General features: G+C 34.5%; 1 protein-coding gene across 2 annotated transcripts in view; it reads right to left on the minus strand.

Moving 5' to 3' along the window:
- LOC134229636 (tripartite motif-containing protein 3-like) overlaps positions 1–25,746 on the minus strand; it is a 56,379-nt gene that overhangs the window by 7,127 nt on the left and 23,506 nt on the right. Inside the window, exons 3-4 of one of the 2 annotated variants that reach the window (XM_062711386.1) lie at positions 1,794–2,397; positions 1,298–1,502 (exon numbers count right to left, since the gene is read on the minus strand). In XM_062711386.1, the coding sequence (XP_062567370.1) occupies positions 1,298–1,502; positions 1,794–2,397 (809 nt within the window). Of the gene's footprint in view, positions 1–583; positions 1,503–1,793; positions 2,398–25,746 lie in introns of those variants that run through there. The other variant, XM_062711385.1, reaches the window with a different exon arrangement.

The raw sequence follows: 25,746 nt of genomic DNA on the forward strand, positions 1-25,746 counted from the left end.
AATAAAGTTTTTACAAACAACACCAAGGTCAATGACCATGTGACCTTGACTGAGACCTATATGCTAAAAATAGCTTTTTCCACTTTTTGCCATAATTTTTTAACCATAGGAGAAAGGGACTTTGTTGACGCCGGGCGCATAGTGTTTCACAAACACATCTTGTTATTATTTGTTTACAATATGACCCCCCCTCCCCGGTTCACAAGGCCTGCCCTGATCTCCCTGAAGCACCCCTCTGCATTGCATCAGTGATGTGTAAAGTAAATACCGGGGGTTACTGAATATTCTTTATAAGTACAGTCATGTATATTTGTTTGTAGCTGCAGAACTGTAGCTCTCCGAAAAAATCATATTGACCAACCGGTTAGTATATTTTTCGGAGAGCTACAGTTCTGCAGCTAATTTGTTTGAATATTGTATCTAGAGGGATACTGAATTTCCTGATAAGTACATGCATATCTGTTTGAATATTATGTAAAACAATGTACCTTTTAAAATAAATTATTTTTTTTTGTTTATTGAAATATATGTATCTGTAACATAAATGTAACATAATGCTTTTTTCACATTTTTAACAATTAATAAGAGTTCAGACATACAATGTTGAACCTTAGATATAGCATTTAATATACAATAGCATACTTTATACATGCAAGTTAGACACCAAGGTAATCATGGTTATCATGTTGCTGATTCTCATCATATGAATGACATTGTTTATTTATATTTAATAAAAAAAAAACAACAAAAGACAATAAAATAAAAAAAAAAATAGTTAAAAAAAAATAAAAAGTTGGATGAAAATTGAAACAAATAAAGCCTATTTTTGATAATGGTAAATGTATGATAAGAAAAGGAGAAAAATATTTCAACTAAATATGTCAAACAAATAAAATTGTTTTAAAAAATCCCAGCTTAAGACATGTTAGACAATGAACAAAAATCTTTATAGTTACTTAGCTTGGTAGTTGTTTTGTGGGCAATTTGTTTAAGAAAGTACAAATACATATTTTCACCGGTGAAGTATTTATCTAAAACATGTATACTGGTTTAAAATCAGCAATTTAAGAAACATGTATTGTTATTGTAGAAATAAATATTCAGTGGCCTATGTAAATATGTATTACACTGCTACATAACTTCACTTGCAGGACTTCACTCTACTTGATTTTCATTGCTTGATTATTACTCCTTTGAGTAACAGATTGTCATTTGTATCGGTACAAAGTCCCTCGGGATTACTCAGTCACTGCAGATACTTGATTTTCTTCACTTGTCTGTTTCCATACTGAGCAACATACAGATTGTCATTTGTATCTGTACACAGACCCCAGGGTCTACTCAGTGCACAGTGTATGTAACGGAGGAACTGTCCATCCTGGTCTATGATGTGGACACACTCATTATAATAATCAGCTGTAAGGATGTGACTCTGACTGTCTGTGGTGATTCCTCGTAGATTGAATGGTTCGTTCTTTGGAGCAGGAGTATGTCCAGTGTACCTGAATTTGATCAACAAAATATAGAAATTTTAAAAGTTTATTCATACTTTTTTAAGAATTTACAAAAGAAATATAATTTTTGTATACTGTATATATATATCATGAATATATAGAATTGTAAAGTCTTTGACAATACTAATTGATATGTTACTGAATATAATTTTACTTTATTATCATGATTATGGACAATTTTAGATAATTCTTTATAAGGAGAAGACTATCTGAGTTGAAGAACATTTTTGTCTTATCCTTTTGACTTTGTCAGTAAAATATGTTCAATTCAAAGTGTACCTGAATCTCAGTTTCCCGGTCTGATTGACCACCACTATTGCGTTAGCTCCACTGTCAGACACGCAGATATCCAGGTTCCTGTTCTCTGTTATGCAGTATGTGTTAAAACGACCAAATGAATAGAGAGGTTTACCTTTATCATCAAACTGAATGGTTTGTTTCTCTGTGGAGCTAGAGTAACAGACAACTTTTGTTTGTTTGATATCATCACTTTCCATGATAACCAGGAGGTCACCAGAGGAGGTACTACAGATACCTTTAGGTCTCCAGTTCTGTAGTCTGATCACCTCCTCTATCTTCTCATTCTTCACAATGTTCACAATTCTATCATGGTAATCTGTATAAACTAGATCTCCACTTTTTGTCACTGCTATGTCAGTTGGATCGTTCCCTGACTTGGTTGTGATTGGCTTGAGTAGTGATCCCTGATTGATGCTGTAGAGTTTCATGGTTCTGTCATTTCCACTTGTCCAGATTTCTTCATCACTCAGACAGGCAACATAGTAAAGGAATGGAAGCAACGTAAAATGTATGTCTATTTTTATAGTGGTGACAGTCTCTGGTTTATCAAGCAGATGTTTGACTGGAGGAGAGGATCCAGCTTCTGGTGCTTTCTGTGTTGTCTTCATGTTGTAGACATATTCATCTGATTTTAACGAAATTGTTTTCAAACTAAACAGTTGGTCTGCCTGCAATTTCTTTGGGATGAATTTAGGAATGGAAACTATAATTTTTCTTGGAAGGTTTGTATACCTATCTAGGGTGGAAGGCAGACTGAATAGGCTTGAAATGTCTGTAGATTCTAGAACACTATCAACTGAATTGATTTCATTCTTGATGACAGACATTGTCTTGTCTATTTCATCCAGATGTTTCTGTAGAGTTTGTAGCTGTGTGTTTTTCATCTCATCAACTTCAGCTTTACGTTTCCTGACATGTTTGTCAATTTCTTTGTGCCAGTCCTCTCCGTGTTTTGTTATGTCTGTTGAGAGATCTCCATATTCCTTTTCTTACTGACTCATTCTGTTTTTTACATCAGAGGCAATGTCCTGGTAGTTTGGATAAATCTTTTCTCTCAGTTCAGTTTGTTCTTTGACGAGTTTATCCCTTTTCTTGTCTCGGATTTCCAGGACCCTTGCTAGTTTATGTCCGAGATGTTGATCCGAGGCAAGGCAAATAGTACAGATAGGAACATTACACTGGGTACAGTACATCTCACACATTTCTTCATCATGAGAGGTGCATCTGGGGTAAATGAGAGTGGACTTTTTGTCCTTAAAGTGAACAATTTTATGAGGTTTTGAGAGATCAACTGAAAAATGTTCTCTTACACAGGCCTTGCACAGGTTGACAAGACATGTACCACAGTGGTCTCACACAGGTCACATTGTATTATGTCCTGGGCACTGGCACGGGGGTCCATGACACAATCTTCAATGAAAAAATTTAATCAATATTTTAAAAAGTAAGTACAATCGTTAAAAGTTATAATTGCCCATATTAGGAATGTCTTGGATGAAATGTTTGTGCACACAAACATATGAGTCTTGAAAGAAATCATGTAAAAGTCTATATAACATGTAAATATCACTGGCAGATTTAAGGGGGGGGGGTGTTACGGGACAGCGCCCCCTTTTGTGTCCAAAACATACATACGATTTATTAAATTATTTTATTGTGTGGCTGTGAGACCCTTAACCTGCCCCTCCCCCTATTATATTATATTGTGAAAGTGCAGTGAGTGCACATGAGCAGTAGTGGATCAGTCTGAGATCCAGGCTAGCAACCGCTCATGATAAAACGCCACTTAATTTGATAAAAGATCTGTAAACACCCAAAACATAGGAGATTCCAGACCCCCACCCCCTGCATTAATGATATTTTTTATCAAATTAAGCGGAGTTTTATCATGAGCGGTTGCTAGACTGCTACATTTTACTAGTGCTAAAGAAGATTGAGAAGATGGTTTACTTTTAAAATTTACTTAGTAGAAGGAAGCGTAATAGTTTGTCATTGCATAATTAATATAAATAGACGATTTTTTTTTTTAATTTCTAAGAATTATGTCCCGTTGTCGGCGTAACGCTCGTTTTCCCACTGTCTTTGTCCTTTGTAAGTTACTTGTTAATATTCTTAATCTTCAAACGTTATCGGACAATTTGGATCTGTACCTGTATTGCCAGAGTATGGGGTAACGTAAATTATGAACATATTCATACAGATTTAATTACTAAGAGTAAAAGTAAGATACTGACCTATATAGAAAATGCTCATCCTCTTAAATTGTTTAAATGTCCCACAAGTGAACGAAATGTATATTTTGTACATCAAATGAAATAGAAGATGAATATCATTTTGTTCTAATATGTAACTTCTATAATGAGTTAAGAGAAAAATATATTAAAAATTTTATTATGTAAGACCTAGTATGGCAAAATTTATTGAATTACTTAATTCCAATTCAGAAAATATACTAAAAAAAACTGGGGAAATTTGTGTTTGAATGTTTTAAAAAGAGGGAAAACTTTACCCTACAGTAATATTAATACATATGTAATATAAAAAGTCACCTGCATAGTTTTTTGTACTTTTTTGTTTTTTGTTTTCATTTTTTTTCTTCTTCCTACATATTTGTATAAAATTATGCAATAACACCTGTGTAACACCTGTTAACCATTGTTTATTAAGAAATGTTATATGTGGCAATATATGTAATGTATAAGCCAATCAAGATACTACTACTACTTTATAAAGTTGGTTAGGTTATAGATATATATACTTCCAAAACTTGCAGACTTTATGATGATAAAAATGATGTAATTCACAGAAATTGATTTTATCAATCTTTTTTAAAAGAAATTTCAAGGTATTAATTGTTATCAAATTATCACACGTTAGAGGAATATTTAGAGGAAATGGCAGAATAAAAGGTTTTGACCAAAATAGGAAATTTTCAGAATCCTAACTGTAATTTTTGATACGAGTTGTGAAAAAATAAAGATGCATGTAGTGGCATCAGGGAGAAAAAATGAAATGGCTTGAAGGGTTGCTTTTATAATTTTGACTGCAGGTTAAATATAATACCAATGTACACACAGTCCTCGATAAACAAGATAAAAGAAAAAATTATGAAATAGCACAATGGTTAGGTACCATATATAGCAAGTTTTCTTGGCGGGTGTAAAATTTGGCGTTATGCATGCTCAAAGGTATGCCAATAAATTTTGGCGTAATTTATTTTAGCTGAAACAGAGTTTCAGCGGTTTGCAGATTAACACTACGATGAGTATTGACTATTTTTAGCGATTAAAATTTTAGCGGACTACCATCAAAATGCCAAAATAAGCTAAAATTAGCACCCCACTAAAATAACCCACTTTACTGTATGTAATTTGGACTTGTTGCACAAAAGCTATGCCAGTATATTTTGTATACATATATTTCTTGAATGTGTGTCACATGTTCAAGGTAAGTCTTGTGTGAAAATGGTTTACAAATTGCACATAACTTGCGTTTCTCATAAAATGATTGATTGTATGTTATTTAATAAACCTCTGAATTTTTCATTCATATGAGACGCCACCACTTGCAAGTGGAGATCTACAAATTTTTGTCCAATACTTGGCACTCAGGGCAATTGAGCAGTGAGGGATCTTTTTCTTGCCAGCACCTACAGACACACAGGACCTCTGTTTATATGGTCTCGTCCAAAGGACCAGTCTCCACATCCCACAGTGGGATTCGAACCAGCGAACTAAGGATAAAGTCCTTAGTTTGTGCCTCTAGAGCAGATGCTCTAACCACTGCACAACACACGTGCCATCTTTAAATGAAAGTTGTCATATGTATTGCATGTGATTTTGAATTTAACTTTCAGGTTTTGAATTTTTTCAACTTTCTGCTTTCTTTAATTTGATTTGTGCTACAAACTTAAAATAAGTATATATTTTTAAAAGTATCTGCATTGTAGTCTCGAACAACTGCTCTCAAATCTGAAAGTGTCAGTGATGGCAGGATTATTAATTTGAGAATGTGTGTTAGTATCAAGTGTAGGCTATGCTGATCCTTATTATATAGTATAGATTATAATTTGTTATATTTTTTTAGATCACAGAATGCCTAGGAAGAATACATTCTGTTAAAGTTATATGCAAGAGATGGAGATTTGTATAAAAATGATATTGTTTCAGTACAAGAAAGTTAAAATAAACAACTGAAAATAATTTTTCTCATTCTGTTGAAAACAAAACAGAAATACAATGTAAGTATGATTTAAACACTATCGCTATTTTCGCTACTGGAATTTTTTTTATTTATATCTTCTCTAAATTCACTTATTTATTTTACACTTTCATCACAAATCAAAAACTAAATAAATGTAATTTTCAGAGTTTGAATGCAAAAATTCTCCATCACACTGAATCTTCATTGAAGCTTGGATACGACACGCCGATTTAAAAATAAATAAATAAATAAATACATGTAGTTATGTGTAATTTTGGAGCTTGCATGTACAAATTTGAATAAGTTATCACTTTGAAACATAGGCGTTAGCTTGGGTCATTAAATTTTCTGTCTGATGTTTTCAATTTAAATTAAGTAATTATCATTATCATCAGTATCCTAACGCCGTCAGTTAAACATTAATTTCGTCATTAAATACTTAAGATGTTTCAACACTGAAGAAAATATGCTTCATTAAAATGGATATCTTTTATATAATTTTGAAAATATGAAAAATAAAAAAATAAATAAACTAATGCATTTATTAACTCTATTTCGTAAGAATAAATTAAAGAAAGCTTGAATATTATAATAAATCTTTGATGCAAACACAGTGTTTATGCAAAAATATTGTGTAAATGCATGATGAAAAAAATAAAGAACACATAGCTATTATTATATTCTAACTGTAAGAATTGATTATGATTTAAATTTGCATATAAAATATACATAATTGAATAACATTTGTTTTTTTCCCATGAAATTTACAAGAAACAAGAGGCCCAGGTGCCACATCGCTTACCTGAGCAATTGGATAGGAAAAATCACACATCTGATCAGAACTGAAAGTTTGTTGAAGGGGGGGCTTTAATTTTAACCCCCAGGGGGTCATGATTTGAACAAATTTGAATCTACGCTACCTGAGGATGATACCCTATAAATATCACTAAGCATGGCTTTAAAGTACTAGTACTTGAAAACAAGATTTTAAAAGGTTTCCCTAGATATTCCTGTGTAAAACTTTTATCGGCCATTTTGGCCCCACCCTACCTTCGGGGGTCATGATTTGAACAAACTTGAATCTACGCTACCTGAGGATGATTCCCTATAAATATCACTAAGCATGGCTTTAAAGTACTTGAAAACAAGATTTTAAAAGGTTTCCCTAGATATTCCTATGTAAAACTTCCACATGAGTTTCATCTTTTCTGTCTCAATGGTTCTTCAGAAGATTTTTCCTGTATATTCCTATTTAAAACTTTAATTGGCCATTTTAGCCCCACCCTACCCCCGGGGGTCATGATTTGAACAAACTTGAATCTACGCTACATGAGGATGATTCCACATGAGTTTCATCTTTTCTGTCTCAATGGTTCTTCAGAAGATTTTTCCTGTTTATTCCTATTTCAAACTTTAATTGGCCATTTTAGCCCCACATGATTCCACATTAGATTCATCTTTCCTAGTCCAGTGGTTCTTGAGAAGATGATTTTAAAAAGATTTTTCCTATACATTCCTATGTTAAACTTTGATCGGCCATTTTGGCCCAACCCTACCCCAGCGGTCATGATTTGAACAAACTTGAATCTACACTACCTGAAGATGATTCCACATGAGTTTCATCTTTCCTGGTCCAGTGGTTCTTGAGAAGAAAATTTTTAAAGATTTTACCTGTATATTCCTATGTTTAACTTTGATCAGCCAGTTTGGCCCCTACCTAACCCCAGGGGTCATGATTTGAACAAAATTGAATCTACACTACCTGACAATGATTCCACATGAGTTTCATCTTTCCTGGTCCAGTGGTTCTTGACAAGAAGATTTTTAAAGATTTTTCCTGTATATTCCTATGTTAAACTTTGATCAGCCATTTTGGCCCCACCCTATCCCCAAGGGTCATGATTTGATTAAATTTGAATTTACACTACCTGAAAATGATTCCACATGAGTTTCATCTTTCCTGGTCCAGTGGTTCTTGAGAAGAAGATTTTTTAAAAATAACATCTAATTTTAATTTATTTAGATTGTAACTCCGGACTCCTGATTTTTTCATAAAGTAAAACACTCTGTCATATCTAGAGGGGAGAGGGGTTAGTATTTTTCTGCAAACTTTAACCTACGCCATATCTTTTGAACCATGAGAGGTAGGGACTTCATATTAAGCATGCATACTCCATTATTTAAGTTCTTTCAAATGTCAAGGTCCTTGTGACCTTGACTGTGACCTGTAATGGCTTTTCCGTACCTTTGCCAAAACTTTGAACCATGAGAGGTTCATGGAAGGACTTCATATTTGGTGTGCATACTCCTCTAATTAATTTATTTCAAATGCATGACACCAGGCAAGGTCAATGACCTTGTGATCTTGACTGTGACCTGCTTAACAGGCACGTAGCATCGATCTTGAAAGGGGGGCAGGCAAAGATTTTTTTTTTACCTGAAAAATTTGACAAGGGGGGGGGGGACTTTTTTCACTACCAATTCCTTTCAATATCCAATTTTTTAACCTTACACTACTGTTTTCCCTTCATATTAATTTACTTAAGTGTCAAGAAGGGGGGGGGGGGCAAACAGCCTTTCAATATATATTTTCAATAGTAAAAGTAGTGTTGGCAAAAAAAATTAAGGGGCCAGCCCCCCCTCCCTCCCTATTGCTACGTGCCTGCTTAAAATAGCTTTTTTCACAAACACATCTTATCTTCTTCAGTTGTGTGCATAGGTTCCTCTTAATGTTGACATGATATTTTCATCAAAATGTGCACGACAGAATCACGTCTGAATAAATTAAAACTAACCTTTTATAAATATTTCTAGTCTCTGATACTACAAGAGAAGTGAGTTTTCATTGTTGTTTACCTGCGTTGACGATATATCCCCCCCCACACACACACACACCCTTACACACTCCCAGGTTCACAAGGCCTGACCTCATCCTCCTGAAGCACCCATGGATCAGTCATGTATCAAGTATATCCCGGGGATAACTGAATTTTCTTATAAGTATATGTATATTTGCTTGAATATTATGTAAAACAATGTATCTTTTAAAATAAATTATTTTGTTTATTGAAATACATGTACATGTAATATATAATTATAATTTTGAGCCTTATATAAAACATTGAATATACAATAGCATACCTTATATACATGTAAGTTAGACACCAAGATAATTATGGTTATCATGTTGCTGATTCTAATCACATGAATGACATTGTTTATCTATATTTAATAAAACAAGAGGCCCAGGGGCCACAACGCTCGCCTGAGCACATTGGCTTGGAAAAAGCACATATCAGACCAGAAATGAAAGTTTGCGGGGGGAGGGGGGGGGCTTGAATTTTAACCCCCCAGGGGTTCATGATTTGAACAAACTAGAATCTACACTACCTGGAGCCCGTTTCATCAAAAGTCGTACATTTAAGCCTTAACTTAGGCGTACTTCCGGGACTTACGCCAAAATTTAGTCGGGCGTAATTTGCGTTTCAACAAGTGGCGTAAGTCAAGTCGCAAAAGATACGCTTAGTCGCAGGACTAAGTCCTTGACAACGCAGCATTGCGCAGGCGCAAAAACATAAACATTGTCCACTGCGTACAAACATGTATATAATTCTAGCACCTAAAAGAATAGAATAACACAAATTATAGAATAATAGATACTTGCACTGATTGAAACAGGCATAGATTTATAGGGTCATGTAGGAGACATGTACCATATAAGAAATCGATTTTAGGTTTTTACAATTTTTCAATAACAGAAGTCTTATAAATTGAATGTTAAAAAAGGATCGTACATGTATTTCAGAATTTTATTAAAAGCTAAACTGTTTATTTTGGAATTTTAATTATATACAGCAACCCCCCCCCCCCCCCTCTTCCCGAAATTGACACATGTTAATGACTTCGCCTTTGATAATCATTTCATGATTCGATAATTATTGACTCTACTGATAAAAAAAACTAATACGTTTGAGACAGAATACGATTTTAAAACATTATTTTCATAAGATATGTATTTTAAATTGAAAGCAAAAATAATGTATAATAAAAAATGCAGTTTACATATATGTACACATTTTCAGTCAAGAAATAAATTTTACACGTTTACTTCTAAGGTACATATAAGACAATCCTTTCTAAGTCTATTAAATTTTTGTCAAATGATTCATTTTACATGTACATGTAGTTTTTTTTATTGACTATTAAAATGACATAAAGGTTCATGAAATAATTTCGAAATACTAGACTCTGGATACAGTCAGTTATAAACAAAAATTCTTTACTATCTGCAGCTTATATCTAATGTACCGTTTTACAAGTATGCACAGAGAGAGAGAGAGAGAGAGAGAGAGAGAGAGAGAGAGAGAGAGATCTTACCCGACTTTCCTTAATTAAGAGGAATGGGTCATACAACAGTTCTATGGGGAAAGTGCTTTACTGCACTTTTTTAAATCTCATGAATATCTACTATTATGTAATAAATCTATTTAATTATAAACTCTACTTGCTTATTTCGAAACTCTGTCAATTAGGTGTATTTTTTCAATTTTTAGTATATGGGGAAATGAATTTTTCTCACAGAATAAAGAGGAAAGTATTTCGGAATTCCTCTAAATTTTAACTATACGATATAAAATATGCAATAATTAATTGAACTTCTTATATGAACTTAACAATTCATGTATAATGTTGCTATTTTTTGAAAAATTAGATTGCATAAAGCTGAGATTAAAATATGACACTGCAAAAAGTATAACTTCAACGTTACAACAATTTTGTTTTTAAAAATTTCAGTATTCCCCATACTGTTACCATACTCTCTCATTTTCCCCATACTTATTTTGGAGTCTCTTTATCCCTCTCTGAACTTTCATCAAAACATTCCCCGACCTTGTAACTGAAATTATACGTACCTATTTTTAAAATCTTACACTATTCTCTAGGCAAATTGTTTCCACACACCCTCTGATCAATATCCCTAATGCTATTTCTTATCCCTCTCACTTCACTTTCCCCATACTGTTTCTAGACTCTCTCACTTTACTTTCCCCATACTGTTTTAAAACTCTCTCACTTTATTTTCCCCATACTGTTTCTAGACTCTCTCACATTACTTTCCCCATACTGTTTTAAGTCTCTCTCACTTTATTTTCCCCATACTGTTTTAAGACTCTCTCACTTTACTTTCCCCATACTGTTTTAAGACTCTCTCACTTTATTTTCCCCATACTGTTTTAAGACTCTCTCACTTTATTTTCCCCATACTGTTTCTAGACTCTCTCACATTACTTTCCCCATACTGTTTTAAGTCTCTCTCACTTTATTTTCCCCATACTGTTTTAAGACTCTCTCACTTTACTTTCCCCATACTGTTTTAAGACTCTCTCACTTTATTTTCCCCATACTGTTTTAAGACTCTCTCACTTTATTTTCCCCATACTGTTTCTAGACTCTCTCACTTTACTTTCCCCATACTGTTTTAAGACTCTCTCACTTTACTTTCCCCATACTGTTTTAAGACTCTCTCACTTTACTTTCCCCACAACTGTTTCTAGACTCTCTCACTTTACTTTCCCCACACTGTTTCTAGACTCTCTCACTTTACTTTCCCCATACTGTTTAAAGACTCTCTCACTTTATTTTCCCCATACCGTTTTAAGACTCTCTCACTTTACTTTCCCCATACTGATTTAAGACTCTCTCACTTTACTTTCCCCACACTGTTTCTAGACTCTCTCACTTTACTTTCCCCATACTGTTTCTAGACTCTCTCAATTTACTTTCCCCACACTGTTTCTAGACTCTCTCACTTTACTTTCCCCACACTGTTTCTAGACTCTCTCACTTTACTTTCCCCACACTGTTTCTAGACTCTCTCCCTTTACTTTCCCGATACTGTTTTAAGACTTTCTCACTTTACTTTCCCCATACTGTTTTAAGACTCTCTCACTTTACTTTCCCCACAACTGTTTTAAGACTCTCTCACTTTATTTTCCCCATACTGTTTCTAGATTCTCTCACTTTACTTTCCCGATACTGTTTTAAGACTTTCTCACTTTACTTTCCCCATACTGTTTTAAGACTCTCTCACTTTACTTTCCCCACAACTGTTTATAGACTCTCTCACTTTACTTTCCCCACACTGTTTCTAGACTCTCTCCCTTTACTTTCCCCACACTGTTTTAAGACTCTCTCATTTTACTTTCCCCATAGTGTTTTAAGACTCTCTCACTTTATTTTCCCCATACTGTTTCTAGACTCTCTCACTTTACTTTCCCCATACTGTTTTAAGTCTCTCTCACTTTATTTTCCCCATACTGTTTTAAGACTCTCTCACTTTTTTTCCCCCATACTGTTTCTAGACTCTCTCACTTTACTTTCCCCATACTGTTTTAGACTCTCTCACTTTACTTTCCCCATACTGTTTTAAGACTCTCTCACTTTACTTTCCCCACAACTGTTTCTAGACTCTCTCACTTTACTTTCCCCACACTGTTTCTAGACTCTCTCACTTTACTTTCCCCATACTGTTTAAAGACTCTCTCACTTTATTTTCCCCATACCGTTTTAAGACTCTCTCACTTTACTTTCCCCATACTGATTTAAGACTCTCTCACTTTACTTTCCCCACACTGTTTCTAGACTCTCTCACTTTACTTTCCCCATACTGTTTTAAGACTCTCTCAATTTACTTTCCCCACACTGTTTCTAGACTCTCTCACTTTACTTTCCCCACACTGTTTCTAGACTCTCTCACTTTACTTTCCCCACACTGTTTCTAGACTCTCTCCCTTTACTTTCCCGATACTGTTTTAAGACTTTCTCACTTTACTTTCCCCATACTGTTTTAAGACTCTCTCACTTTACTTTGCCCACAACTGTTTTAAGACTCTCTCACTTTATTTTCCCCATACTGTTTCTATCTTCCCTCACTTTACTTTCCCCATACTGTTTTAAGACTCTCTCACTTTACTTTCCCCACAACTGTTTTAAGACTCTCTCACTTTACTTTCCCCAAACTGTTTTAAGACTCTCTCACGTTATTTTCCCCATACTGTTTCTAGACTCTCTCACTTTATTTTCCCCATAATATTTCTAGACTCTCTCACTTTCCTTTCCCCATACTGTTTTAAGACTCTCTCACTTTACTTTCCCCACACTGTTTTAAGACTCTCTCACTTTACTTTCCCCATACTGTTTTAAGACTCTCTCACTTTACTTTCCCCACAACTGTTTAAAGACTCTCTCACTTTACTTTCCCCACAACTGTTTAAAGACTCTCTCACTTTACTTTCCCCATACTGTTTTCAGTCGCCCTCACTTTACTTTCCCCAAACTGTTTCCAGTCTCTCTCACTTTACTTTCCCCATACTGTTTCTAGACTCTCTCACTTTACTTTCTCCACCCTGTTTCTAGACTCTCTCACTTAGACTTTTTTCATACTCCTTCACATAGTTTTCCCCATACTATTTCTCTTACTTTATTTTCCCCACAGTATATCCATTCACCCTCACTAAATATTACTTAATATATTGTTAACTGATTGTATTACTGGATACCTCTACTTCCAATACTGCATCTTAATTCTTTCATTGACTTTTCCATTGTTAATTCCTAAGATCTAAAATCGAATGTTAGTTTAAAGTCTTGTGCTTCAGTTAAAAGTAGTTTTCTTCTTTTTATTTGGATCTGCACAAATAATATATTTGAATCAAAGAGTCTATGGCTAATATTATTCCTCAACAATATGTAAATTTCTAGAGTGACGATATTAATTGCTAATTTATTCTCTCTTTCGTTAATTACAGGGTGTACACTTATTAAGATATAAAGAAGATACAAGTCCCTGAATTTTCCTGATTTTTAGAGGTTTACGTTTTCCCCCCTCTATTAATATTGGGGAAAGGGTGTTTTTTATTTATAGAATGAAAAATCTTTTTGAAAACGGAATAAAACAATAATCCGAATAAAAGTGGGGACAGTCCCCAACCATAATCTAAATAGATTAAATGAAGATATAAAATATGAAATACAATTATCAAGTTAAGTTATCAAGACTTTGAAAATATATGCACTTTTTTACTACCCGTTTTGACACTTTCCCTAGTAGGAAAAGTCTGTCAAAGTTATTCCCAAAGTGGTTAGTACTCTGTGGTTGAATATGCTCAAACTGTGATAGAATTTATAGTAAGCACAACAACACCGTTCATCGAAATAAAAAACCGATGCAGAGAATTTTGTATCTTCGTATAGTCTACTTGTGTGCCAATTTATATTGAAATCAGACAAAAACTGTAAGAGGAGTAGCATTTTGGAAATATTGTTTACAGACAGACAGACAGACGGACGGACGGCGTTTTTTTTTTTAATAAAACATTTATAAGAGATTGTGTTAAAATTATGGTCTGGCAACATTTATTCTTTGATACTTGACACCATAGCATTTTTTTTTTCTGCGCACGCGTACAATAGGGAGGATTTCATTGATTGATTCTATATTGTTTAACGCCCCTTTCAAGAATTTTCACTCATATGGAGACGCCACAACTTGCCCTTGGAGAGCTGCAGTTTTTTGTATTTATTCGGCTCTTGTGGCCATTGAGCAGGGAGGGATCTTTTTCAAGCCAGCACCTACTGCGAGATGGGGCCTCGGTTTATACGGTCTCATCCGAAAGACCGGTCTCCTTGCACGTCCAACAGTGGGATTCGAAACCATGTAAATGTAAGGTTCAACTCCTTACCTTGCGACTCTAGAACAGACACTCGATCCACTGCGCCACGCGGGCGACACAGTAGGGGGGAATACGAATGCCAATATTTTCGTGTTGGGGCATTCACAAATTATTTTTACTTTATTGTTCTTCATAAAAAATATTTTTTTAGGTTCTGGAACCTGTAACTTTTTAAACTTAATGCAGGTACTTTCAGGAATTGAACCAAATGTGCGTTGGTTATGTAAAAATCTACGTTTGTCAATTCCCGTTTATACTTCCCGGTGTCGTTTTAACTAAACAAGAAAAACACTTTTTCCCATTTCTTGGCTCAAAGAATGAGTGTACTTAGAACGTCATTTGGAACCTTTTCGGCTACCCATTTTAAGCAATCGCTAAATCAATCTATGATTATTGTGCAATCATAAGCTTTTGACATTTATTTATAGAACTTTTAGTTATAGATATTTCTACAATTAAAGACCATGTAATTGAAAAGAACATGTAAAAGCCTTAAATTCCGGAAGTTTGAACGGGACCACTTTCGAATCTAAGGTATCTGCAAATTGGCGAAGACATTTAAAAATTGCATGGATGTGAAATGTAAACATTAGCGCATATTATGATTTTTTCGCACTACGAATTTGAATGGAGAAGAGGAAGAGATCATGTGGATTTTATGGTGCACAATTATAATGAATGATTCTATTTTTTTTAGAAATTGGGTAGATGTCTGCCCTGCAGACCATAATACAGAGGCGACATGAGCCTATACATGTCTTACTAATTACAAGTGTCAATACCAGAATTCTTTCAAACACCCCTAATGAAAAATAAAGTTAAATAAGAGACAAATTATCTTCAAATCCTATCAAAATTTGCGAAAAAATCTCCCATAGTTTGATATTGGTAGTACGATAGATACTGTCACAACAGAAACTTAAACACAATAAAATTTTCAATGAAAGCGTTAGCATATCGAACAGCAGAATGTCACGTGAGTAAGGTGATTATAATATCAATCGTTGATGTTCGGTGACCGGTTAATTTAGTAGCTATCTCGACCCTAGTTTAAGGACATATTTTTTTAATTAGATATGAGCCGTAACTTGGCCAACATTGTCCTTTGGATAAGTATAAGTTTAAATTAAAATACATTTTCTGTGCAAATGAGACCAATGGCCAAGTTGCGTCACGATGTAAACAATGTTGAAAACTGGTACGCATATGAATAACAATAGAAATATGAAATAACTGTTAGACCCCTAGTGTCGCTCAGCATTATTTAATAATTTCATATAATACATAATATACCAAAACCTGGAGCCCGTTTTATAGAACTTACGACTAAAGCCAAAAACTTCAGATGATTGTAAAATCTTGCAAAATCAATAATTCTCTTCAAATTATTTTTGTAAAAACATCTTACCACATTTCTTTTAAAAAGATTAAAATAATTTTGATATAGTGTTTATTAAAAAGTTGTATGAAGAATTAAATTTGGTCACAAGTCGTACGTCCTTTTGTAAAACGGGCGCCTGTTCTTTAGACATTGTTTAATACAGGCGCGTAGCATCGTTTTTGGAAGTGGGGGGCCAACCTGAGCAAAATTTTTTTTTACTTACCTGAAAAAGTTGACAAGCAAAAAAAAAAAAAACCAAAAAATTAAAATTTGCCCGAAGTCGAAAATCCTATTTCGTGGGGGGGGGGGGGGGTTTCAAGACCAACTATCTTTCAATTGAAACTTTTGGGGTAAATTTTCTTTATAACACTACCCTTTGCTGAAATGTGTGGGGGCCAACCTTCCCTTCAGTAAACATTTTCTATAGTAAAGGTAATGTCGGGAGAAAAAGTGGGGGGGGGGCTGGCCCCCCCTGATACTACGCCCCTGTAATACCTATAAAATAAAACATAAATTCAATGAATTTTGGAATTTTATTTTGCGCAAAACATCGGGTTCATCTTTAATAGCTTAAAGTCATTCTTTCTTTGTACTTGGACTGGAAGCTTTTCAAAGCAAACATAATTGTATTGTGTTTTTTAAAATTATATTTATTTGATTTATTTAAAAATGTAGTCTCTTATTATTAATTTTACTACATTTGACTATTTTTGCAAGTCTGATTGCGTCAAAATTTTATCTAAATCCATTGTTCTGTAGTAATTTTGAAAAACAGACAAATGTTTCTATAACCAACCTAAAAGTTAGTTCCTGCAAGATTTTAAACCCAGTTTACTATTTCTATTATATATTGTACAATTGTGACGAGGAAGAAAAAATATGATCTTTTCAATCCTTACATCTAAATATTCATGTATATAATACATAATTTTAAGCGAAAACTTTAAATATATCATATAGTCAGAAACCAGACAGGAATCCCTCCTTAAATAAAAATCACAATAACCTTGAAATGGGTCACTACACACCTTCTACCTAAGATGCATACTAGTATACTGCAGTATTGGCCGAGTTTGGTGATTCTGGGTCTAATATTTTTCTATAGTTATGAGTTCGCCTGTTGTGAATTTGTCAAAACCAGGTTTATTTGGTCCGTAGAGACGATTATATGAGAGCTTGGAGGATAAAACATACAAACTCCTTTAAAATATGCCTAGATATAGGGAATTAAAGTAGTTGATTGGATGATGATGATGGAAAGTGGAAAAATTCTCCCCAAACTTTCGAATAAAATCTTGCGCCGTTTATTGCACAATTATTGCCTTACGGGATCTGTGTACAGCATTATGGTTCAAGACTCTAAAATATAAATATAAAAATATAAAACCTTAATATGTCAGCGTAATCTTTTTTTTTTACATACTCTTAGAGGGGTAATGGCTAATCAGAGGTCACAGGCGTATTCACAGGGGGGCAGCGGGGGCACTAGCCCCCCCCCCCCCCACACACACACAGTTTCATATCGGGAGGGGGGCAAGAGTATGTCTGTGCCCCTCCACTTTTTAATGAAGAACAAAATCACAGCTATTTTGAAATAATATTAAACCTCATTTTATGGCAATTTTTTTTTATTTTCAACAACTGAGTAAGCATTTCTCTTGAAGTAATAGTTGTATAATATAGTAATGTAATATAGTAATCAAATCTGTCAAGACCTCTTGTGTTCACCAGTTTGGGATAGGGAGTGCGGGTCATAATTTTTAAGTTTAGACGTTTCTGTTTCTCTCAGCATCTGTTAGACAAAATTAAATGTGAATCACAAGCTACCCCTTGTGTTGACATCTGAAAGTCATTATTTATTTGCTGTATCCCATTTCTTGTATAACACAGTCACAAAGTAAGTTTTGTCAAATCTCCGGATTTTTAATTATTAATTTTTGCTGATTCATTAGCACACATTTATATTTACATATATGTACCCGGTACTATAGAATTCTAGTCAATTCAAATCTCATCAAAATAAGTAATTTCTACAAGATAGCTGCAGTATTGGAGATTTTGATTTCGGTATACCTCTTATAAATGTCAATCAACTTTAAAAATACTATTTGAAATCCTCTCATTCAGCGTAGACAGGGGTGTGATATCACTTTGGCTAGCTGATTTAAGGGGGCGTGAGGTACGCACACCCTTAAAATTTTAAAATTATGATATGATTAATATTAATGCCATACTTTGATACATATCTAACCAATGCCACTATTTTTGTTTCTGGATTTACTATTAAATTACACGAAAACTCTGGAGCTTCGCCCCCTAGGCCCCACCATTTAAAGTGTGATATGACTAATATTATTTCATGCCATACCCCCGTATTACATATCCTGTATTCGCCCATGGATATTACATGTTGTACATCTTAATATTTCTTTATTTAACACACACGGCCTTAAGGCTTTGGAATTGGGGGTTGGAGGGTTGCAATTGGCAGTATATAAAATACTACAGAAAACTTAGGTATGCTGCCCCCACATTAAAACCGTCTGATGCCCCCTTTTTTCTTTGCTTGTCAAAGAATTTCTGGAGTTGAGCCCCCCCCCCCCCCCCCACTTTTTAGTTTGTGACTACGCCTCTGGAGGTGATTGGAGTTCGAGGGTAGTAAAGTTCTGTCATTAAAACTTGGACTAGCCCGTCCCAGCTGGGGGTTAGGGGTAAACAATTATTTTTAGACTCACTGCCAGAAGCCTTAATAAAACAATATTTTAAACTATGTTTGTCCCAAGAGTTTTACCTTCAAATATTCGAAGATCTAATCTACCCAAGTTTAACAAACATGTTTTCCATATTTAAACAAACATACCAAAAAAAACCAAACAAATAAAATACAAAAATAATCAAAGCAAAAACAGCAAATTTAAGACTTTCATGTATTTTCCTAGACAAACAATATCGCAGAGTCATAGCATTATTTAAAAAAAAAAAAGCGGGGGGGGGGGGGTGTCAACTTACTTTAAAAAAAAACTTGACAAGCTAAATAATAATTAAAAATGAAAATAGTCAAATAAACATTTCTATTTCATGGGATGAGGGATTGGGGTCCTACTACTTTAGGTACTATATATATTTATATGTTTACTCAAACACTAAATTATATACCCTTATTTGGAAATGCTGCGACCTAAATTAAGTGGTGGTGGGGGGGGGGGGGGGTTTAAAACTTTAAATTTAAATTTCCTATAGAAAAACGTACGTGTATATACATGTAGAAGAACTTAATATGTCTATAAAATGTGGGGGGTCGGTGGTGTGCAGACCCCCCCCCCCCACCCGCATCCCGAATGCTATGTGCCTGTTTCAATTCAACTAACATGACGAAAACGATCATTAAGCTAACGACCAGCAAAATCTTAATAATTAAAAATCTTGTTCTTGATTTATTTACCATAAAGACTTTATAGATTCTATTTTTATCATCGTGAAGTTATAATCTGCTAGAGCAACATCCCATATCTTTTTCCCGCTAAAGAATATTTATTTTGGGGTGTTCCGAAAGACGTCGTTTTTCGGTAGTGTGAGTCGTAATAAAATTTTTGTGGGGAAATTTGATTGGCTTAGGCTATACGTTAAACAATTGAAGTATGTAAATCAGTGAAGGTGAGAAGTTGTTTCAGATCGATAAGACGTTATGATTATAATGTTAAACTTTGGTTATGTCGTAAAATGAACGAGAAAAGGTCACATGTAACTGTGGGGAATTAACATTTTCCCCACAATTTCCAACTTTCCCCACACTGTTGGTCTTATGACCAGTCCATTTCCTCATAATGTAGGCATCTCGGGTTCTCTCTAGAGAGAGAGAGAGAGAGAGAGAGAGAGAGATGACTACAAAGATATTCTTACAGAGAGTCTCTGCTTGCGTGGCCTCTCTCTTAGAAATTAAGTTACACATGTTACACTTAGTCTTTATTTATTTTTTTTTTCATTAGAATTTAACGTTATGCTGGAAATAAAAAATATGTATAGTGTTCTCTTACATGTGCTTTATATGCGCTCAGATTATAATATAGTATGTAAAGTTTACTCTTTTAGACGAAATCATGAAAAATAAAGATGTTTTCTGCATCAATATTTGTCTGAGAAAAAAAAATTTTTTAGGAATAAATCATTTCTTGAACTTAATTGTGTAAGTCTCTCCGTCTTACATCGATATAATAAAAGTAATAATATTTTCCCAATTTAAAAATTTCTTATTGTCTATGAGATCCCTATCCCCGGGTTTCGTCTTTGATTCTCAGGGACTTCACTTGTCTCAGATACACATATACCTAGACGAATAATTACCCTCGACCCTAACTCTTTTAAAAATGTTAATTAATCTGCAAATTCGGGAAGTTCTGAATCCTCTCTCCGGTCCTTTCGAAATCCACGCTTGTGGACGAGGAGTAAAAAAAATGAACTCTTCGAACAAGAAAAAAAACCTATCTGATTTTAGGGTTAATTATTTTTTCTTTAAGTTAAATGTAGAAAATTGCCAGAAAGAGGATGACTGTGTTTTTGAGACCGATTTTTTTTTCAAATTATATATTTTTGCGTTTTTTTTCTTCAAAAGAGACGATTTTAATGGATCTCCTGCCTCCCATATAAATATAATGACAGTGTCCATGTTTTTTCATGGTAAGCCCATAATATGAGTCGGACCAAAGAGTAAAATAAGACACAATGGCACCCCAAAGCGTAATAGACGGACGGACATCCCGATTACTATATACCCTTCCGCTTTCAGGCGGGGGTATAAATATATAATTATATATGTATAATCGATTTACAATACCTCATATATACAATAATCAAATGTGTGTGAATGCTTTGTGAAAACGTAAGGCATGGTGGTCGACGAAATTTCTTACAATCTTTCCTTCTGAGCAGATTTAATTAAGTATGTTATACTCCAATCAACTACGCCTTCAAGTGGTTGTGACCCCCCCCCCCCCCCTTCATAGTATGTATAATTAAATAATACAGTGATTGTATTTAAGAGACTTCTTAGAACCGTGCTTTTTCTGTAGAATTCGCCTACTTGTTTTAAATTAGTTAAATTACTTAATTTAAACTTTACGCCCAAACTTACGCCTACCAATGAGTAGACGTAGAATTTTGGCCTAAATTTAGTCAGGTGTAACGATACGCTCTGTAATGAAACGCAACTCTTCGTGCTAGTCGTGACTTTACACCGGCGTAACGCTACGACTGGGCGTACGACCTGTGATGAACCGGGCCCCTGAAGATGATTCCATATTAATATCACTAATCATAGCTTTAAAGTACTTGAAAAGATGATTTAACAAGAGGCCCATGGGCCACATCGCTCACCTGAGCACCAAGGATAGGACTAGAATAAAATGGCTTTTTATTGTAAAATTTAAATCCAAAAGTAGTCCCATGACCAATCATGGATTTGCTATTTTTTAGAAAATGATTGAGAAGAAGATTTTTAAAGAATTTTCCTATATATTTCTATGTTAAACTTTGGTCGGCCATCTTGGCCCCGCCCTACCCCAGGGGGTCATGATTTGAACAAACTTGAATCTACACTACCTAAGCATGCTTCCATATAAATATGATGAATTATGGCTTTGTCATTCTTGAGAAGAAGATTTTTAAAGAATTTTCCTATATATTTCTATGTAAAACGTTGGTCTGCCATTTTGGTCCCGCCCTACCCCTGGGGTACATGATTTGAACAAACTTGAATTCTTGAGAAGAAGATTTTTAAAGAATTTTCCTATATATTTCCGCCCTACCCCCGGGGGTCATGATTTGAAAAACTTGAATCTACACTGCCTGAGGATGTTTCCAGTTAAATATGATGAATTATGGCTTTGTCATTCTTGAGGAGAAGATTTTTAAAGAATTTTCCTATATATTTCTATGTTAAACTTTGGTCGGCCATTTTGGCCCCGCCCTACCCCCGGGGGTCATGATTTGAACAAACTTGAATCTACACTACATGAGCATGCTCCCATATAAATATGATGAATTATGGCTTTGTCATTCTTGAGAAGAAGATTTTTAAAGAATTTTCCTATATATTTCTATGTAAAACTTTGGTCGGCCATTTTGGTCCCGCCCTACCCCTGGGGGTCATGATTTGAACAAACTTGAATCAACACTACATGAGCATGCTCCCATATAAATATGATGAATAATGGCTTTGTCATTCTTGAGAAGAAGATTTATAAAGAATTTTCCTATATATTTCTATGTTAAACTTTGGTCGGCCATTTTGGCCCCGCCCTACCCCCGGGGGTCATGATTTGAACAAACTTGAATCTACACTACCTGAGGATGATTCCACATTAGATTCATCTTTCCTAGTCCAGTGGTTCTTGAGAAGATGATTTTAAAAAGATTTTTCCTATACATTCCTATGTTAAACTTTGATCGGCCATTTTGGCCCAACCCTACCCCAGCGGTCATGATTTGAACAAACTTGAATCTACACTACCTGAAGATGATTCCACATGAGTTTCATCTTTCCTGGTCCAGTGGTTCTTGAGAAGAAAATTTTTAAAGATTTTCCTGTACATTCCTATGTTTAACTTTGATCAGCCAGTTTGGCCCCTACCTAACCCCAGGGGTCATGATTTGAACAAAATTGAATCTACACTACCTGACAATGATTCCACATGAGTTTCATCTTTCCTGGTCCAGTGGTTCTTGACAAGAAGATTTTTAAAGATTTTTCCTGTATATTCCTATGTTAAACTTTGATCAGCCATTTTGGCCCCAACCTATCCCCAAGGGTCATGATTTGATTAAATTTGAATTTACACTACCTGAAGATGATTCCACATGAGTTTCATCTTTCCTGGTCCAGTGGTTCTTGAGAAGAAGATTTTTTTAAAAATAACATCTAATTTTAATTTATTTAGATTGTAACTCCGGACTCCTGATTTTTTCATAAAGTAAAACACTCTGTCATATCTAGAGGGGAGAGGGGTTAGTATTTTTCTGCAAACTTTAACCTACGCCATATCTTTTGAACCATGAGAGGTAGAGACTTCATATTAAGCATGCATACTCCATTATTTAAGTTCTTTCAAATGTCAAGGTCCTTGTGACCTTGACTGTGACCTGTAATGGCTTTTCCGTACCTTTGCCAAAACTTTGAACCATGAGAGGTTCATGGAAGGACTTCATATTTGGTGTGCATACTCCTCTAATTAATTTATTTCAAATGCATGACACCAGGCAAGGTCAATGACCTTGTGATCTTGACTGTGACCTGCTTAACAGGCACGTAGCATCGATCTTGAAAGGGGGCAGGCAAAGAATTTTTTTTTACCTGAAAAATTTGACAAGGGGGGGGGGGGACTTTTTTCACTACCAATTCCTTTCAATATCCAATTTTTTAACCTTACACTACTGTTTTCCCTTCATATTAATTTACTTAAGTGTCAAGAAGGGGTGGGGGGGGCAAACAGCCTTTCAATATATATTTTCAATAGTAAAAGTAGTGTTGGCAAAAAAAATTAAGGGGCCAGCCCCCCTCCCTCCCTATTGCTACGTGCCTGCTTAAAATAGCTTTTTTCACAAACACATCTTATCTTCTTCAGTTGTGTGCATAGGTTCCTCTTAATGTTGACATGATATTTTCATCAAAATGTGCACGACAGAATCACGTCTGAATAAATTAAAACTAACCTTTTATAAATATTTCTAGTCTCTGATACTACAAGAGAAGTGAGTTTTCATTGTTGTTTACCTGCGTTGACGATATATCCCCCCCCACACACACACACCCTTACACACTCCCAGGTTCACAAGGCCTGACCTCATCCTCCTGAAGCACCCATGGATCAGTCATGTATCAAGTATATCCCGGGGATAACTGAATTTTCTGAAGTATATGTATATTTGCTTGAATATTATGTAAAACAATGTATCTTTTAAAATAAATTATTTTGTTTATTGAAATACATGTACATGTAATATATAATTATAATTTTGAGCCTTATATAAAACATTGAATATACAATAGCATACCTTATATACATGTAAGTTAGACACCAAGATAATTATGGTTATCATGTTGCTGATTCTAATCACATGAATGACATTGTTTATCTATATTTAATAAAACAAGAGGCCCAGGGGCCACAACGCTCACCTGAGCACATTGGCTTGGAAAAAGCACATATCAGACCAGAAATGAAAGTTTGCGGGGGGAGGGGGGGGGGCTTGAATTTTAACCCCCAGGGGTTCATGATTTGAACAAACTAGAATCTACACTACCTGGAGCCCGTTTCATCAAAAGTCGTACATTTAAGCCTTAACTTAGGCGTACTTCCGGGACTTACGCCAAAATTTAGTCGGGCGTAATTTGCGTTTCAACAAGTGGCGTAAGTCAAGTCGCAAAAGATACGCTTAGTCGCAGGACTAAGTCCTTGACAACGCAGCATTGCGCAGGCGCAAAAACATAAACATTGTCCACTGCGTACAAACATGTATATAATTCTAGCACCTAAAAGAATAGAATAACACAAATTATAGAATAATAGATACTTGCACTGATTGAAACAGGCATAGATTTATAGGGTCATGTAGGAGACATGTACCATATAAGAAATCGATTTTAGGTTTTTACAATTTTTCAATAACAGAAGTCTTATAAATTGAATGTTAAAAAAGGAACGTACATGTATTTCAGAATTTTATTAAAAGCTAAACTGTTTATTTTGGAATTTTAATTATATACAGCAACCCCCCCCCCCTCTTCCCGAAATTGACACATGTTAATGACTTCGCCTTTGATAATCATTTCATGATTCGATAATTATTGACTCTACTGATAAAAAAAACTAATACGTTTGAGACAGAATACGATTTTAAAACATTATTTTCATAAGATATGTATTTTAAATTGAAAGCAAAAATAATGTATAATAAAAAATGCAGTTTACATATATGTACACATTTTCAGTCAAGAAATAAATTTTACACGTTTACTTCTAAGGTACATATAAGACAATCCTTTCTAAGTCTATTAAATTTTTGTCAAATGATTCATTTTACATGTACATGTAGTTTTTTTTATTGACTATTAAAATGACATAAAGGTTCATGAAATAATTTCGAAATACTAGACTCTGGATACAGTCAGTTATAAACAAAAATTCTTTACTATCTGCAGCTTATATCTAATGTACCGTTTTACAAGTATGCACAGAGAGAAAGAGAGAGAGAGAGAGAGAGAGAGAGAGAGAGAGAGAGAGAGAGAGAGAGATGACTACAAAGATATTCTTACAGAGAGTCTCTGCTTGCGTGGCCTCTCTCTTAGAAATTAAGTTACACATGTTACACTTAGTCTTTATTTATTTATTTTTTTTTTCATTAGAATTTAACGTTATGCTGGAAATAAAAAATATGTATAGTGTTCTCTTACATGTGCTTTATATGCGCTCAGATTATAATATAGTATGTAAAGTTTACTCTTTTAGACGAAATCATGAAAAATAAAGATGTTTTCTGCATCAATATTTGTCTGAGAAAAAAAAATTTTTAGGAATTAATCATTTCTTGAACTTAATTGTGTAAGTCTCTCCGTCTTACATCG

This window comes from Saccostrea cucullata, unplaced genomic scaffold (assembly GCF_032062105.1).
Source record: "Saccostrea cucullata isolate Sc308-1 unplaced genomic scaffold, CSIRO_AGI_Scuc_v1 ctg1326, whole genome shotgun sequence".
Lineage (NCBI taxonomy): Eukaryota > Metazoa > Mollusca > Bivalvia > Ostreida > Ostreidae > Saccostrea > Saccostrea cuccullata.